The sequence below is a fragment of the Periophthalmus magnuspinnatus genome, chromosome 14 (assembly GCF_009829125.3).
Source record: "Periophthalmus magnuspinnatus isolate fPerMag1 chromosome 14, fPerMag1.2.pri, whole genome shotgun sequence".
Classification (NCBI taxonomy): Eukaryota; Metazoa; Chordata; class Actinopteri; order Gobiiformes; family Gobiidae; genus Periophthalmus; species Periophthalmus magnuspinnatus.
In genome coordinates, this window is record NC_047139.1 from 10456802 (window position 1) to 10475726 (window position 18925).

An 18925-nucleotide genomic window follows, 5' to 3' on the forward strand; every position below is an offset into this window, starting at 1 on the left:
TATTGATTCTTTTGGCACAGTGGCCCCAAATAATTCCCATCATCCCACATTCACCTAACAATGCTACAATTTTTCATAACAATTTAACTCCTCTCAGAGAATAGAAGGAGGGACTCTGTACAGTATTTACACTTGTCTTAAGTGTAGCATACAGTTTGGCAGTGAGCCTCACAATCTTTGATAATTAAACCGAAAAAATAAAATTATAAATAAAAACGTCAGGAAAAGTCAATTCAAAAAATATATATATATATATATATATAATAATAATAATAATAAATAAAACTGCAATCTGTAGTTTTGGTGGGGCCCACTTGGAGTTTTCTGTTGGATTTTAGGACTTTGTGTATCCAGTGTCTATAGACGGTGTCACTAATGTAGTTGTATATAAACCTAATATTTTTCAAAATAGGGCTGCAAGATTTGGAAAAATTCTCTAACAGCAATTTTTTGGTCAACATTGCGACTGTGATTAGATTTTTTGTTTTAATAAGAGGATTCGGTTCATATTTTTACATGGCACTTTTCTACCTTCAAAGCGCTTTTTCAAGGAACCACTCACCCATTCACATACACACACTCTCTACACCAGTGTACGCAGGCACTGGGGAGGAGGTGGGTTAAGTGTCTTGCCCAAGGACACAACAACAGCATTAATCTGTGGGTGCTAGAATTGCAGTGCCAGTCTGTGGGTTAGTGGATCTGATTGCTCTACCAATGACGTTTTTATGTTACTGTCTACTGCTACTGTTGCCTCCCTCAATTGACAAAAAGACTGACAAACATATACAAGAATCACATTTCAGAACATGTTTGTACAGATCTAAACTACAGGGTTATCAGTTTTCATGCAGAATAAGACAGGAGATTTTGTTGTTTGTGGAGAAAATAGGAATACTTCAAACATTGCAGCCTTGTTCATTTGCCTGTGTCCATTCAAATTTGATTGTGATTAATTTTGCAGCCCTATTCAAAAACCTAGTGTATAGGTCATTTCTGTAACTCATAAAACTAGAATAAATAGTATTTAATTCAAACACACACCAAACTATAAATAAATTTGTATAAACTTCATGATTTACAATTAAAATTCTATTCACATTGGCCTACTTCAGGTCTGTGTTTGAAATCTGTACATTATCTACACAGTACAGAAGTGTGTGGTGACTTATCATGGGTTGGTAGCTTCTTGGGAGTGTCAGTCAAAGGAGAGAGATTCAAGTCTTTCCAAATGGAGGTAAATAAAATATGAGCTGCATGGGAGGCTGCAGGCTCCAGTGATGTGACAAATGTGTGAGATACAAACTTCAGCCCTTCAGCTTAAAATGGGAGTTTCTTCAGCTGCTCAAATGTGATGAAGAACTGAGGGACTTCAGTTAAGGACAAAAGGCAGATTTTAAAACATCTCAAAAACAAAGAAGACACCACTGATTAAAAACACCTGCAGAGAATATATTTATGAAAGCAGTGGCACTGGAGGGAAAAGCCTACTTGTACCTAATTTTCCTCATGCATTTGAGCTTGCCCTAGCACAGATATATTGTATTTGCTGTTCTTGAGGTCAAAATAAGTCAGCTGTGTACTGTCCGCACCCAACTGTGAAGCGTCTGAGAATCATGGAGTGCGCAATAGCATGCTAGTTGTTGTTACCTTTAAAGTCACAGCAAACCTCTACTCTGGTTTCAGAGTGGTGAAAAGCGCTCATAAACTCATCACGGTGAACAATTTGGATGCTCAGAATGCATAAGGTGAGGAATAACTTTGGATCACTACAGTTTAAAATGAGCTAGTTCTTTTATCATGATTAATGTAAACATGGTATCTTTCTATTTCCTTGAAGAAGTAATTTGCCTCTTCTGAAAGTTCACACATTACAATTGGTTAAAACTATCTGTCACTCAGTGCATTGCTGAGGCTGACCAATAGGAGGAGTAGGAGCATGGCACTACATTAAAGAAAAAATTTGAGAATCACAATATGACAATTTTGCCAAAATAGCATATTGTGCCAGGAATAACATCAGCATATTGCTCGGCCTATTTTTAAGTCAGTAAAAATCAGGTACAGGGCCTTTAACCTGAGTTTAGTTTGTGCGTAGTCCTACTCTGAGTCTCTGAAGGATACGATGATGTTCCAAGGTCCGAGCCGGAGCCAGTTGGGCCAGAAGCCTTTGTAGAGAGCAAAGAATCCCTCGTTCTTCCAGGTCTGCATCACGCCGTCCATGGTGCCTTTGTACAGTGGCGCCCCGGACAGGACACGCTGATTCATCATCCGCGTCCTCACCACATCCACAGGGTTGGACGCCAGCGCCCCCGCGAGGCCACACGTAAAACTGGAGCTGCACAGACAGATCAGATCATCTCCAAATGCCGTCACTAACACAGCACTATCCCAGTTTGAAGATAGCAGCTATTGTTTTCAGCCTCATTGAAACTGCTCACACTGGCTAGTGTTTTTAAAGATGGGGAATTACACTTCTAGGGGTTATTAACTGCTAACACATACCATTTAGATCAGTGGTTCTTAACCTTGTTGGAGGTACTGAACCCCACCAGTTTCATATGCACATTCACCGAACCCTTCTTTATTGAAAGATAAAATATAATTTTTTTTCAAATTCAAGCCATATGTGTGTTTTACTGGTGCACAAAATAAATTGTGCATTAACATCACTGTGTTCAAAGAATAAAACCAATACATACAATACTGTATCTGCACACCCAGCTGTTCTATTAGTGTACATTTATATATCATATCAAAACACAATATATAATGTGTTTTTGTAAATAAAATATATTCAAAACAAGTGGTATAGGTCAAAATAAATATATATTTACAAACCACACACTGCTATTGTGTGAACAAACACACACTGGAAAAATACACTGTACATGTGACAGTGTGACAGTCATTCTGTGACAGAGGTTGGAGGATGAGTCCCGCTCAGACCAACTTCTCTCATTGTGTCTTTAGATTTGTCATTGTGTCCTTAGGCAAGACACTTCACCAAAGTGGTGTGTGAGTGAATGATTGGTAGTCGGAGGGGGGGGGCACAGATTGGCATTAGCTAATGCTAATGATTACACATAATACACATTTGACCCACAATTAAGTCAATAGCAGAATAAACCACGCTTACCGATCAGGAACAGCATCCAGTCCATCAAAACATAAGGTCCCTCTACTCCTCAGTCCACCATGAGATCTTTACTCGGTTCCACGAACCGCTCCGGGTCCGAGATGCCTCTAGTTTAACTTGTACAAACATCCACAGTGTCCTCGGTCGCGTACTTACTTTGTTTTGTCCGTTTCGTCATGTTTAAAACGCAAAACTGTTGCAAAACAGTGCGTAAAATTACGCAATTACGCGTGCGTAATTTTACGCACGGATCTTTGCCCGAGGGCGGGCCGTTGGAACGTTAAGGGGTTAAACACTTAGAATCATTAGCGAGTCTTCACTCCACATCGGCCACATCAGCTGAAACACAGTGAGCGGGACATGAGGACGCCTGTCAATGACGTTGATGAGCTGCGCAAATACGTATGTGAATCACAAAACTGGCTGGAGCAGCTCGTCCCCGGCCACACTCACTGACTCACACTGAAAAATAGCGCAGAATGAATTGTTGTGTGTTTATTTTATTTTCAACTCCGGTTCGATATTTTTGTGCGCAGCACAGATTTTCTGTGTGCGGAGACCGTGTCAGCAGTGCGCAATTGAGCACGCGCGCAGCTTGGAGGGAGCAGTGTTTGATAGGCACAGCAAAGGGTGCATTTGTCGAATTAGGACACGGCCAGCGTCTGGAGACGCTCGCAGTCCGCAAATCATATGAGTCGGGTGCGTGTCTTGACCTCCGCCGAACCCCTGGGACTGACTCATCGAACCCCTAGGGTTCGATCGAACCCAGGTTAAGAACCACTGATTTAGATCAACATTTTACCTTTTATTGTTTTGAAAATCCTATAATCACCGAAAACAAAGTATTAACATGGTAAATTACTTTTAGCTTAGTTTTTGATGCTCTGACTCCCCTCTCCCTTTGCTCCCTCTTTTGGTGATGTCACAACACAATCAGCTGTTAACGGTAAGCAGGGTTCGAATAGGGCCCGTGGGAGATCGCTAGATTACTCAAACATACATGGATAACATCTAAAACCTCTCCTGGCATGTTTTTGAATTTTTACTCATTCATAGGATATATTTGTCTTGAATTGTTAATTACTGAAAACAAGTAAAAGCTACTCCTGATTTTGAAATTAGACAATCAGAACTGAAACACTGAGGCAACTTAACCTTGCTCTTGCAGTGTACACCACAAATAGGTAAATACGAAAGTGTGGGTTCCATGGCCTTTGTATCGTGTTGTGTAATGGATGGTTTAAACGAAACCTCAAGAGACTAAACTTTACATGAAATGAGCCAGGATGGTGTCTCCCATGAGGCCGGAGCGTAGGAGGTGTTTCTTGGTGATGTCATAAACAGGAAGTTCTACACCAACAACAATGGCGGCACGTTGAGCTGTGGGAATCACGCCCTGAAAAGAAAGAGGAAAGGGTCAAATCACAAAGATGGAATCTAAATAAAATCTACGTTAAAAATACTCAAGTTCATTTTGGATTTCTTCTTAAGGCCTCCTTCTTAAGGATAAAAGGCCCCTCAGATTAGTCACATCAGATTTAGCTGTTTGCTTCTCATTTAAGCAATATTAAATCTCCAGAAGTCAGTTAATCAGATTTTGATGTTCATGTGAACATAGCCAGTGACCACTGAAACTTGCAAATGTTTATAATGTGGAAAATATTGTTGAAAATCAAATTTTAATGAAAGATATTAATTAATATTCCTCATACTGTCTAGAGTCTATGTAATAGTCTAGACTCTAGACTATTACATTAACAAGCCCTTTTCCATCAGTTATTAGTATGCCAGGTTTGTGTTGAATGCTGTGTATTATGTAGTTTGTCTATGTTTGTGCACCAGAGGGAGCTGTTATTGATACATTGCAGCTGATGTCATCAACATTCCCTGGAAGATGATGCTAACTGTAGGCACTGCTCTGTCTGGAGCTCTGTTACTCAAGTTAAACTTTAAATTGAGCTTTGTTTTAACACAATCTGACCAGAAATAGCTGACTCAGTTGGCTGACAGGTGAGTGGATTTGTGCTGTTAAACAAGTCTCTCTCAAATAACATTGAAAAACAGTTGACTAATGCTAGCTTGTGACTACAGTTAGTCACTCTCACCTTTTGTTTGAAAATCAAACACCTAAAAAGCAACATAAATGCTTGTATTAATCATAAGCTCATGGAAATGTGTTATTTAGATCCATTTTGTATTTTTCTTGAGTTTCAGACAATATAAAACCTCACCAGGCTGTGTTTGCGAAAGTGTGCATTGTGTCACCATGTAACTACTGAACATTCTTCCATAGAAATACATGCAGAACCCTGAGCCCTCACCCTCCACAGACCCCGGGTGCCTTCTGTCTGGTAGATGTTGATGAAGTTGGACATCATGCTCCCCTGCAGCAGACTTCCCTGAGCCTGCATTCGGATCTGAAAGGATTGTACTAATGTTATCCAAGACAAAAATAGAAAACCACATGCATTTACACCCAGTAAGAGATGCATATGCCAAATGCAAATAAATGGCTTTGATTGAACTGCCAAAAAGTTGGATGGAGTTTATGCTGAGTTTCAGATCCTCCCGCATTCAAACTAAAAGTAGGAGGAGCTGGCTTGCCAAGGTACAAAAAACAGGAAAGTTATAATCTAAAAAGGGAAAATAATATGACACCAGTGAAGAAGCTAAAAAACAGAACAGATTTATTGTCACATATACACCATAATCTGGTTATAATCTGATTTCTGGGCCTTTAAAATGATATAAGTGACATGCCACCTGCAAAATCTGATGTGGGTATTGAGAAGGACCAAGAAACAATTCACATAACTCTGCTTAATTCAATAGTCTTGTAACTCCAGAAATCTGAATAACCAGGTTTTGAATATGCATGTAACTGTAGCCACTGTCAGATATACAAGAAATAAAACTATTAAATAGAGTTTGGCATCTCACTGCAATAATAAAAAATATGAACATTAATGTGAAATGGATAAATAAAAAAACATTAGATCAGAACAGAAGAGTTCTAACCTTGAGGACGTCTGTGGGGTTTGCCAAAGATGAGGACAGGACTCCAGACACCACTCCACAAAACACGTTTATCACCATTGTCTCATCTGTGCAGAGAGACAGCAGAGATACAGGGTTTAAAACATTACTATAGAAAGAAAAACAGAGTGACAATTTTAAGACCTGAGACTCAACTTTGAGATGATGAATACTGATGGATATGACAGGTTGGACTTATAATTTGACGTCCTGGTTGGACATGAGCAGCGTAACTAACTTGTTAACAGTATGGCTGCTTGGCTGCTAGGTAATGTGTAGTGAAATGAGAACATTTACCAAAATTACAAAACTACAAAAGACTAAGAAAAAATATTTAGTAATAGTAGTATAATGATATTAACTATGTTTTAGTGAAATTAGTTATCTAACCTGTCATACATTATTTAAATATGGTAACTCTAACATGGTGTCATTAAACAACTGTAAACCACTTTTTCTTTTCTTTTCTTTTCTTTTTTTAAAATAGATCTTTGGAATGCATAATAAATCAATGAGGAGAGAGTAAAACTTTCCCTTGTATTTAATTTGCAAATGAACTGACTGGTTTGTACACTCAGAGGAAAAGCCAAAGGTGTTTCAAGGAAGAGGCTAAACTAGGAAACCCTAAAACAATTTCATAGAGCTCCAAGATTTATGGCAATTTAAATGATTGCAAAGAATGCAATTATGCAAAGTTTCCTCTGCAGACAATGACATACCCCATCTTATTCTCTATGAAACCAGCTAACCCTGTAATTTGGACCTCTACACCCAAGTTACATAGTGCACCCATGAATAGGATCTCCAGGCTGTTTCACCTTCTGGGCGGCTGACGAAGAGGCGTTTCAGAGTGTTGTAGGTCCCGATCTTGATGGTCCCATACGAGGCCTGTCTTAGCAGAGCTGGAGAAATCCTGTGGAGGGACATTTTTTTTTTTTGTTGGCTAAATATTTAAAAACTAAAAATAGAGCATTTTTTGTTCAGGCCTCCTGCTGAATTGGCCCTAGTGATCATAAGCAAAACTTTTTTACTGCAAATTTAAGCAATTGTACTACAGTGAACTCAATGGGCAATATTTTGCCCCCAGTCTTCACGCAGCAGTGTTAGCGAGATAATCTGCTGGCAGATTGTGTCAGCGCTACTGCTGACTGTGTGGAGCTCTAAACAAGAGACGTGCCATGCCAAAATATGAGGAAATTGAGGGCGTGGTATGGTGCACGTGAATTTCCAAAATTATTAAAATAAATATCAAACTAGTCAATTGAAAAACATAACATGTAACATATTCAGGGCATAAAAAGTCTTATTTGGAAATGTATTAAAATGATAAATGTGTAACATTTCAAGGGTACGTATAGTGCCAAATGTTTTGAAAGAGTATGAAGTGCAACACAAGTTGGTTTGTACATTTGATTCTAACAAAATGAAATAAAGGATACGACAGAAATGTTGAAAATATGAATAACAATATGTCTGTGTAGACCCTCAGTCGTCCAGGTCTGATCCATAAATAAGGCCTGTTATTGATGTTCATATCTTGATGTAGAGGCAAAATAGCAAAAAAATAAATAAAAAAATGGATTACGCACAGAGGGCTAAAATGAACATTTAGTTACTAAAACATAACAAAATATAGCTTAAGATCATTACAGTATAAACCAATCGAGCAAAGGTCAGATTTGTTTCTGTTGATGTGAGTGTTTTATGTGTGTGTGTTTTAGTATCAAACACTTGTTCAATATCTAGTTTTGATATTAGTTTTAGTATGAATATGTATTTATAGCTTCAGTACAAATACATACTTGATTTTTGACCTCCCATAAAGGGCAAGTAAAGTGATACTGTGATAAGTGATAGTGTTCAATCAATCGTTGAACACTACTGGTGTAATAGCAAAATACATTTAACATGTTCTTAATAATATTTACTTTAAAATAATCCGGTCAGGTAGATAATTCATTGCAAAGTACAATGTAATCCATAGGAAAAAAGTGTCTCTTGCCCTCATCTTGGAGTAGGACATTATCACATTATAGAATCAGAAAAGCACTGATACATAGACCAGAGGCTGTGTTCTCACCCTGAGTAGAGTGCCCGGACGCCCTCCTCTTTGCCGATCCTGAATAGTGCATGGAACATACCCCTGTACCGCACCTCTGTGTACTGGGACTGGCCCTGGACCTGCAGCCGTGTCTTGGTCAAATCTATAGGGAACGTGCCTGAAGAAAAAAAAGCACATAGGACAATGTTATCATCAAGTAACAAGTATATAATGAACCCATTTTCCCATGTATTTGAGCAAAATGTGTCTGGCCCCAGAAAAGATATATTGTATAAGCAGCACTTGAGGTCAAAATAAGTTTGCTATGTCTTGTCTGCATCCAATTATAAATCTGAATTTAACTGTCATTGTTAGCTTTACCATGATGGCCAAATTACACATTAGACTCTGAGAGTGAAAAGTGCTTGTAAACTCATCATGGTGAAAAATTAGGACACTCGGTATGCATAAGGTAAGTGATGAATAACTTTGGACCATAGAAAAACTAATGAACTAGTTCTGTTTTTCACATTTTTAAGACAGTAAAAAGACAGCGTCTTTAAACCTGTGGTGAGGTGAATATCTTTGAGGAGATTTGGAGACTTTTTGACCCCCCCAGAGGGCAAAGCTCCAGCAGTTATTCATGAATTAAACCAGGACTAAAACCAGAAGAAATCAGAAGCAACAAACCATATATTTTGGGGAGTATCTGACAAAACAAAAAACAAAACTAAAACTAAGTGATTCAAACCCGAGACTATACATAGCTTGATGTTGGAAAGTATTCCTTGTTTCCATAGTCACCCAACTTTACTTGCTGGTATAACATAAACACTATGTAGTACGTTTTTGTAAACAATTTTAATAACACTTAAATTTTAACATTTCTTGGCACATGTTTACTTCATGTTTCTAATTCTGACATGGTTTGGTGGGATAGTACCTGTGGTAAATACTTCAGTAAGTGGCAGTTTGTGTTTGACTAATTAAAAATTGATTTAACAAAATAAATGTGTTGTCATTTATTTGTATTAGTCTAATCATAACTATTAAGCAATTTATACAGGTTTTCCCTCTGTGGTTGGCTAAAACTATGTTTTAGTGAAAAGTACTCTCACCTGTCATTTGTAATTTAAGTTGATTAAATGAATAAAGGGTACATTGGCTCAAATCACCAAAGAAACTACAACACAATTAGGCCAGTAGACTGTTTTAAGTTGTTTAGTCGATTAATCTGTTGATGGAGTCTTAGTCAACCAAAATTTGTATTAGCCGACTAATGATTTAGTCATAAATAGTGAGTTTAATACATTTTAAAACCTACTATGTATTTTTTTAACATATAAATACACAAATGTTTCCTAGTAGTTTTTTTCTGCATACATAGTTGTTTTTGAAATGAACTTCCATGCAGGTATAGTTTTGTGAGTGCAGTCTGGATCAGATACATAGAGTTACATAGAGCTTTGCTACAACCCCTTTTCAGTCGCCAAAGCAACAGCAGCACGTCTTTAGTCGACCAAGAATTTATTTAGTCCACTACAGCCCTAGACACAATAGTTTGACTCATTCCATTGAAAAGTATTAAGTAATAAGCAAGACAATGACAATGAGTCTCTTTGTTTATGTTTTGCATGAATACAAATTATATGCAAGCTTGGTTTTGTGACGTCATTATCTTAACATAGTTAAAGCTTTTACAAGATGTTGCAATTCAACCATATTATAACCTAAAACACAAAGACTCTGAACGACTTTTGGGCACAAAACTTAATGTTTTGTTTATTTAACACTCAGACTCTCCCGACACTTTAAGGCCTTTATTTTTTGCTGTAATGTTGTCATGCGAGGATGGTTATCTTTGTTACAGGTTCATTAATAAAATATTTTTTGTATTTTTAGCATCAAAACTGCAAGAAAATATATTAAGCACTGTCTAGGGAAAAATCTCACACCCCTTAAAGCCATTTTAGAACATGCGGCCTTACTTAAAGGTGCACTATGTAACTTTTCTGGTGGGCATGGCTTGTGTTATAGATTATCCTGGACTATTCCAGTAAGCTTTTAATCTTTAATTATTATGAGTGTTGATTTTAAATGTTTGTATATTTGTATTTTTTTTTATTGTTCTTCTATGTAAAGTGTCTTTGAGTGTCTTGAAAAGCGCTATATAAATAAAATGTATTATTATTATTATTATTATTATTATTAAGACATTACATTTATTTACCTTGCATTTATTTAATTACAAGTTTTTTACTGTTCATACTTGTTCTTACTGTGAGCAGGGTCTCCTCTCCACAGTTCTGACCTGTAACTTGGTCAGGTTGCGTTATCTGCTTGTCTCCATGGAGATAGGTTTTATGCCATACTATGAAACATTCTTAGCAAAGCAATAACATCTCCATGGAGCAGGTGTTGGACCGGAAAAGTTACAAAAATATTAAAAAGAAAATGTTTTTTGATTATTATCCATGTCCTTCACATAAATGCAAAAAGTAGGTTTATTTTCATAGTTTTACCCTTCAAAGCCATGGACAGTTGCATGTAATCTTTTTTTAGTGTTATAAAAATACAAAAGTTGAAAAAAATTAAAAAATGCTGCAATTCCACTATAAAAAGTGACTTTAAAAGGAAGGCCTGAGGGTTCCCACCCCTGTTGCTTTTGTTTACTTAATAACTCACTAATGAGATCATATTAATCTGATATTTGACTTTATTTAGAAACTAAAACATGATACTGCACTATTTATAGGTGTTGTGTCTTAGTAAGACTTCATTGCAATTTAAAACCAAAACACTTACCAGATCCAGGTCTATAGGACTGTAGTTCTATACATGAAATTATCCAAAGAAGAACAAAAAAGTGGAAATAATTAACTCTAATTGAGACAAACCCACAAAATGAAGAGCTGTCCAAATACCATCTGAATGAGCATGTGTGCCACAGTTTGAGAAACACTGTTCTACATGTTTTCTTACTTTCCATATTATTCAAAAATGTATTTGTTAAGGTAACAGCCAACTCACAAGTGTCTCAGAAATGTTCAAAAACTATACCATGGAAAGTTAATATTGTTTTATAAGACAAATATTGAATGGAAATTTGTTTAGACAATAGAATGTGATTTTCAACATAAAATCATAGTACATTCTTTTATATTACCATGTGGCCTTATATCTGTGTAATCCTCCAGTTGTACAGGTGTATGTGGTCTTATACCTGTTCTGATACAGCTCAAGATTATTCTAAAGCTATTCAGGAAAGCCTCATTTCTGTCGTGTGAATGTTTTTTTTTTTTTTTTTTTTTTTTTTGGTATCAATACCTACTCAAATGAGTATCTAGTTTCATTACTAGTTTTAATATTAATTAGTATCTGATTTTCAATACTTTTGACAACCCTAATACTAATAAATACAGCCTATGGGATCTATAGAGCATTTTAATTTGCACTCGTTTGAACATCTTGCATTTAATACTATATATTTGTATTAAAATTATGTTTATATTACAGTACAATTACGCGCTGTGCACTTTGGGATCACTCACTATTTATCATGTGGTTTAATCTGTGTGCTGTGGCGCATGCATCACGTACCAAATTCTGCGACAATCGAGGCCATTCCCCCATAAATGAAGGGCTTCCAGTTCAGGCTGGCCATGTCGGACTCAGAGCCGGAGGCAGAGGCTGCGGAGTCGGCTTCCACCTGCTGCAGACCTGCTAAAACCAAGAGCACCGCGCCCACACACAGGTCAAAGTAAGGCTGCAGCCTCAGAACACACAACATCTCGAGAAACATTGAGATTAAACTAAAAATCAACCAAAGCTAGCTGCGAGTCAACACGGGCTCTGCCTCAGCATCAGCATCTCCGCGGACTGCAGCGCAAAGAGCAGCCCACAAAGCCCCGGTCCTCTGTTGTGGTGTTTCTATTGGCTAAGAGACCTGTCAATCACGTACGGAGCATTCGTATTGGCTTATATTTCCTGTAGGGCGGGCGTTAATTTATTTCCAGTATAATTTTAAGAACAACCACACACGTTATTCAGTTCATCGTTGTTTAAACTGTACATTCATTACAATTAACAAACAAAAAATATATAAATAAAAATTATACTATGCGCATCCGGTTGCATCTTTTATCATAAACGAAAATTACGTTTATTGTAACACGCTAAACCATAATTATTCGTAATTATAATATACATTTTAAACATCTGTATATTTTAGCTGAAATGATAAACGCATGAAACAGGACACTAATATTGCAGAAATCCTATTGACGGGTGGCTACGTCAATCATTTACATTGCATTTCTATTGGTTAACGTCGAAACTTGGGCGGGCGTTTGCTCAACGACAGCTGATTCGATTTAAAGTCGTATTTACTGTAAATATTGAACACGGAATTGTAAATCTTGCGTTTATTCGAAGTGTATCGTATGAATTTTATGGCTATGTAAAAATATCAACAATTCAATTAAAAAAAAAAAAATGTTATAAAATTCACCCTGCGCTGCTTGTAGTCCTCTGATGCTAACCGCTAACACTTCAGTACAGAACACTCAGCAACAAGTTAAACCACAAAAAAGCAAAACCACCAAAGGATCACTCACCTTTTGGGGATCGTTAAAAACACATCTTCCCCTCGGACTGAGCTCTCAGGGTCCAAAGCCCGAACATGGCGAGACTTTGGTGGAGGAAAAATACAAAAGTTACGGCTGCTATCGCTACCATGAGCTAACGGTGAATGGAGAGAGGAGGGGATGGAGGGTAGTCCGAGCTTCAAAATAAACGAAGAAAAAGGTGCAAAATTTCCATAAAGACATGTTAGCCAAAATAACATTAAAAAGTAAACAAAAGCGCAGTGGAACAATCTGGGTCATTGTTGGTAAATGCACCACTTGCTTCATCCCAAATAGAAGTAGTGTTTTATTTTATTTCATTTTATTTGACAGATGAATGGAGGGTGCAAGGTAGTCATAGCAACAGGAAGTTCAAGCTTCAAAATAAAATACTAAACAACTTTCTTTTTTCTTTTTTTTTTCTTTTCTTTTTTTTCACTACAAAGAAGGACCTGATTATTCCAGCGAATGTTTTGGAGAAAAAAAGATGCATTTTAGGCTGAAGACAGCTGAAGGCTGAAGGATAAATGCAAAACAAAGATGGGGAAACAATTTAAACTGGCGTTTTATAAGATACATATAAACGCACTCTAGTGAGAACAAAAGGTAGCTGTAGCCTAACTTTGGCGAAAATTATAGAATACAAAAAAGGGGGGGGAAATGACAGACAAAACAAACAATAATTTTATTTTAGATCAACTCCAAAAAGTATAAAATACAATCCAGAGAATCAGCACAATTGAAGGGTTTGTTTTTGACATTTAACTTGTTCCCATATGTGGTTGGTAAACAAAACAGCATTTGTAAAACCAGTTTAAGAAAAGTCTACTTACAATATGATCTACAGGCAGAGGTGGGTAGTACTCAGTTACATTTACTTGAGTAACTTTTTAAAGAAATTGTACTTTTGAGAGTACTTTTCTAGCAGCATACTTTTACTTCTACTTTTACCCTAACAATTATATTTTAAGTTGTCTTACTTACTAGTACTTAATACTACTTAATACAATTTTTTGGCTACTTTACCCACCTTTGTCTACAGGCCTAGACCTTTTCTTAAGCCACACACATAAAAATACACCCCAAACTCATTTCATTTTTGATTAAAACCAGCAGCATATCATTGAATTACACATTTTACTTTACATTTCAAATCCACAATGCAAAAACTATAAACCCTGTCTCGTGTATGAACCAGCATTAGTTTGAGCTCCTTTAGACATTGTTTACATGTTAAACAAAGCAGTCTCGCTTACACTATTCGACCTCATCGTCACCTTAATTTTATCAGACCCGCCCAAAGCCTTTTCCTATCTGTGCCAATATCCAATGTGCGTTCTACTTTAACTTACTGTTTCACTTTCACCACATCCTCTGTATCATTACTTCTTTATCAATCAGGAGTCTGCTTGGTTAACAACAGGCAAACAGAGTCTAACACATTTGACTTAAATTTCATTTTGTTAGGACTGGACATTTGGGATTCAACATGAATTCAAGGGAGGGAAATTTGGTTAAATGTTGGATTTTTGCATTCAGACTGAGACCAGTTGTGGTTCACGTTGGTTTTGTATATATGCTATGCTGTAGTGAATGAACCCAATGCAAAATGCTGTTGTAATTAAATTAATTCATTCAAAATGACAGCTCTCATCATTTGATTTGTGTATTTTTCTGGCAACAACTGAAGTTGATCATAACAGCTGGAATTACTCAGTGAAAACAAAGCTTTGGGAGGGCTTTGGGAAAACATTGGGAAAGTTCTACATTGTTTTTAATACAAAAAAATACATTATCTAATTTTAATATTTCTATTTCAAGCTTATATTTGATGCCAAAGCTCAATTGGATTATTTGCGTTCCATAACCAGCTCTTAAATTATACATGCAATACAGTGCTTTAATACTTTTTAAGGGTTTGTATTTTAATGTAACATTCCAATAGTTTACAATACCACAAAATAAAGACACGTCTCTTGCCTCAGATTCAGTGTCTGTCTCCCTCTGCTGGCTTCAGGAGGGAGTGGCACATTGAAAGCACGAAGCTTCAACTCTCGTGTTTTCTGTGGATCATAGAGATGTTCGGAGCAATCCAAAGAATCTCTGAGAAATGTGCTGCAATATGGAGGACAGACTCCTGCAAACATAAATCCTAAAATTAATAATTCATTAATAATGAGTCACATATTATGATCCTGTTGTCAACATAAAAAATAGTTGTTTTGAAAGGCTTAGCATGTAACTGTTTTGTCAAAAAAAATAAAAAATAAAATAAAATAAAATAAATAAATAAAAGCATGTTTTTTTTTTCATTATGGATGTTTTATTGCACTGACAAAACACAGAAAAACATCCGTCCTTGCTGAGAGTGGACTTGCATCTCCACAAATCTGACTCTTATTTGGCCTGGAGCAGGGCCTCCTCCTGTTTTAACTTTCTATTTCCAAGGAATCATGCAGGGGACTTTCCCCCTCCAGAAAGTTACATACTATCACTTTAATAATGTAATTTTTGTTTTCAAAAATGGTCAAGATATAATTTTAAAATCGCCGCATTATGATAATAAGTCATTGTTCATGGACATATTCATAAACATGTAAGGTGTAGACCTGAGCAGGGCTGAATGATTTGGGTAAAATATCCAGCTGAAATGATAGTACTTCAAAAACTGCAGCCTTTGCGATTTGCTGTGTCCACTTAATTGCGATTGTGATTAATTGTGCAGCTCTAGACCTGAGACTCACCTCCCTCCCACAGAGATCCAGTTGTTGCGGTTTGGACGTAAACAGAAAAGAGACGCCAGTCCATAAACACAACACAGCACCATGGAAACCAGCTGCGCCCTCAAAGACATCATTAGCCTATAAAGGTCAAAGGTCAAATTCAAACCAGCTTCATGCAAATATCATCAACAAGAAAAAAGATGACACCTGAAAATTACTTGTTAATCTTGTTAAAGGTTTTAAAGCAGGGGTGTCCAAACTATGGCCCGAGGGCCAAATGCGGCCCTCAGACCAATTTTTATTGGCCCTCAGGCCTTCAGTTGAACTGGCCCAATTAATGATAATCAGTACTTTTTACAGCAAATTTGAGTAATCCTACCAATATAACCTAAATAACATCACATCACATTGTCCTACAGACCTAATTTTAATATTTCAAGCCTTATTTAAAGTATGTTAAATGCAACTATTTGAATTATCCAGTGTACTGACCACTGGTCTGTGGCCCTCTGTGTCGAATATTTTTCAAGATATAGCCCTCAGTCAAAAGAGTTTGGGCACCCCTGTGTTAAAAGGAGGTCCATCACCTACTTCTGTGGAGATGTTATTGTTTTGCAAAATATTCCACATATGTTGGTAATAAACGTATCTATTTTGTGTGCTGTTGGTTTTTTTACATGTATTTTTACTACTGAAAAACCTTGAAAAACATGCATTCCTACTGAGAGTAGGCTTGCCTCTCTATAGATCTGAGCTGTAACTTGACCTGGTGGTATTACTTGCTTGTCCCAAAGGAGATAGATGGTGTTTTTCAGTTTCTATAATGTGATTTTCTTATGATAACATAACTTTTTGCCATGACATAGCCAAAGGGTGTATTCTCAAATGCTAAACCAGATCATTTCTATCATTTCTACAATAACTGACTGTATACTACTGCACAATCTGCATTTTAACAACATTCATTTTAGCTGCATCAGAATTTGATATTATATGCCTAGAATGTTGTAATGTCATCTGAAACTAAGCAATTATTCTGGGGGCAGTTCAGAAGATGGCTGTCAGTAAGCATCTGAAACATGTCAAACACCTCACTAATGAAAATGTCTGTCTAAAAAACCCCACACAATATTAACTAATGCTTAATATTTGTAGTTATTGAATTACAAATGCTTCAAAATATGGTGACATTATTCAATCACAAAAGCCTGATTGATGAAACCGCTTTAAACAACATGATTTCTATAGCAAATTTGTGAACACAATTCCAGAAAATGATCACAAATAATGATAAGATTCAACAAATATAGCTGTTCAATTTGAGTATTTCTTTAAATCAACCATAGACATAAGCCCCTGACATTTCAGTACCATATTCCAGAAAGCCATGAATTCAACCCAGAAACATTAACTCACCAGTGTTGCTCGTCCTCCTATTTGATTTTAGTCCAAGAAACTTCAAATTACTAAAACAACAGACAATATATTTCCTCTCGAAGCTGTCAGCCGTGTATAAAGTGGTGTCCCTGTTTTGTTTACATGCACAGAGCCAGAGCCACAATAATGCTGACGTCCATGGACCAGTGAAAAGCCTGAACCATCCAGTAGCCCATAGAAGATACGGCATTGTGTGGTTAATAGGCTGTGTTCACTTTCTAGAATTTGATGGTGTCATAGTTTCAGATGGAGGGCAAACTGTATATAACTCTATGGGAGATTTATTATTCTTGAAATATCCAAATTTATTATCCACAAATGTTGAACCTTATCATTATTTGTTTGGAACATGTTCCACAAACTCATCGTATTAAATTGAGAGAGAAGATTTTGAACTTTGTGCCAGTGTTTCATGTGGATAGGCCCAGTAATTACAAAGATATTAACCATAAACCAGGTCAACAAATCTGCAATTTCACAGTTAATCAGCAAATTCCACTATAGAATTCTTAATTTAATAAAAAATGAATAAATAAATCAAGCAACTGGATTAAAACCAACTAACCTTATTAACTTATTAACTGCAATAATATGATTTGTGTTTTTTATGAGTGACACAGAGTACACAGAGAGGTTGGAATAGCAGTGGTGTAAAGCAATGATGTAAAAGTAATAAAGTACTGTGTACTTCTTCTACCAAGGGCAATAGGTGCCAACATATTGCAACCCTGCAAATCAGTACATCAAACATGTGTTTTCATGTAATTTGTGGCATCAATGAAATCTAAATATTATATCTTCTGAATAGGGAAAAGTCCTCACAAAATACTTCAGATTAGGAAGGATTACAAAACTCATTATCTTAGTAACCTAATTGGTCAAAAAATAACAGAAAACACAGTTATTCTAGGTGGTGATAGTTTGTTAATTGACTATAACATTGAGTATAATCTTGTATGTGTTAACTGCAGTGCGTCTGTCTCCTCTCTGAGTCCAGATGATGTTTTGAGTGTTCGGCTGTGGAAACATCATTAGTCTGTTATTGTGTCAAATCTCCTGGAAAATGGCTCCATCAGCTCCATGTTTTCTGTCAGTGTGGTTAGAGTTTAACTAGCTCTGTTTACCTACTGACACCTAATATGATGCACATGTTTTAGGTTTAATTAAAGGTGCACTATGTAACTTTTCTGGTCCTGCTCATCTCTATAAAAATTATGATTGATTTGTCCATAGGATGCAGATCACACAGAATACATGTTTTTGTTTGGCAATAAAACCACCCTTTAATTGGATATGTGCAAGTTACATTTGTTTAATGCCATGCAATGGGACATTTGGGAAAATTTTAATTGTGCACCTTTAAAGTCCCTGTACCAGATTCTTTCCACGTATTTGAGCTGTATAAGCAGCTCTTGAGGCTAAAATAAGTCAACTGTGTACTGCCTGCAACAAATTTTAAAGCGTTTTACTGTCAGGGAATGGGGAAGTGCACATTAGTATGCTAGTTGTTGTTATAGCTTTACTATGACCATCACAGTGTGACAGCAAAAATCTGCTCTGGTCTCTGAGAGTGGTGAAAAATGCTTATAAACTCATTGCGGTGAATAATTAGGATGCTCTGAATGCATAAGTTAAAACCGTTTAAAATGAACTAGTTCTCTTTTTCACGTTTTTAAAACAGTAAAAATGAGAAACAGCTCTTTTAATCACATGAGACAGTAATGTTTACAGATACTTCCCTAAAATCCCTCTATACTGCCTGCTGTGATCTAGCTGACCAAATACAAAATATCATAAAAATGTAACTTCCTCAAACATATCAGACCATATTTGTACACTGGGTGGGGCTTGGGCACAGGTGGGCGGTCCTTGTCACTGTGCAGTTTGTTCTCATTCATTCCACATCTTCACAGAGACGAAGGAG

The 18925-nt window shown here is 36.6% G+C and overlaps 1 protein-coding gene and 1 long non-coding RNA gene across 4 annotated transcripts; both read right to left on the minus strand.

Moving 5' to 3' along the window:
- Positions 1 to 312: 312 nt before the first annotated feature.
- Positions 313 to 12957, minus strand: LOC117381362 (brain mitochondrial carrier protein 1). 3 transcript variants are annotated; one of them, XM_055226943.1, is made up of 9 exons: positions 12833 to 12957; positions 11817 to 11936; positions 8256 to 8394; positions 6994 to 7088; positions 6158 to 6243; positions 5461 to 5556; positions 4411 to 4535; positions 2125 to 2338; positions 313 to 1362 (listed from the first exon to the last, which is right to left on the minus strand). In XM_055226943.1, the coding sequence occupies exons 2-9, from the start codon at positions 11878 to 11880 to the stop codon at positions 1321 to 1323; spliced, it is 861 nt and encodes a 286-aa protein (XP_055082918.1). In that variant the 5' UTR covers positions 11881 to 11936; positions 12833 to 12957; the 3' UTR covers positions 313 to 1320. The 3 variants fall into 3 exon arrangements, with proteins under 3 accessions (XP_055082918.1, XP_033834210.1, XP_055082917.1); XM_033978319.2 differs by having other exon boundaries at positions 11817 to 11939; XM_055226942.1 differs by lacking the exon at positions 12833 to 12957 and having other exon boundaries at positions 11817 to 12107.
- Positions 12958 to 14715: 1758 nt separating this feature from the next.
- Positions 14716 to 17063, minus strand: LOC129456820 (uncharacterized). The gene is made up of 3 exons (XR_008648955.1): positions 16981 to 17063; positions 15586 to 15702; positions 14716 to 14978 (listed from the first exon to the last, which is right to left on the minus strand). It is a non-coding gene; the product is annotated as an uncharacterized LOC129456820 (long non-coding RNA).
- Positions 17064 to 18925: the final 1862 nt, after the last annotated feature.

Excerpts from the sequence above, each read along its gene's own strand:
- LOC117381362 (XM_055226942.1), bottom strand. The coding sequence starts at position 12,018 with ATGTTTCTCGAGATGTTGTGTGTTCTGAGGCTGCAGCCTTACTTTGAC. Across the intron at positions 4,536-5,460 it reads GCACCCGGGGTCTGTGGAGG|GGCGTGATTCCCACAGCTCA; the intron begins GTGAGGGCTCAG and ends CTTTCTTTTCAG. Across the intron at positions 1,363-2,124 it reads TCGGACCTTGGAACATCATC|TTCTTCATCACATTTGAGCA; the intron begins GTATCCTTCAGA and ends GAAGTCCCTCAG.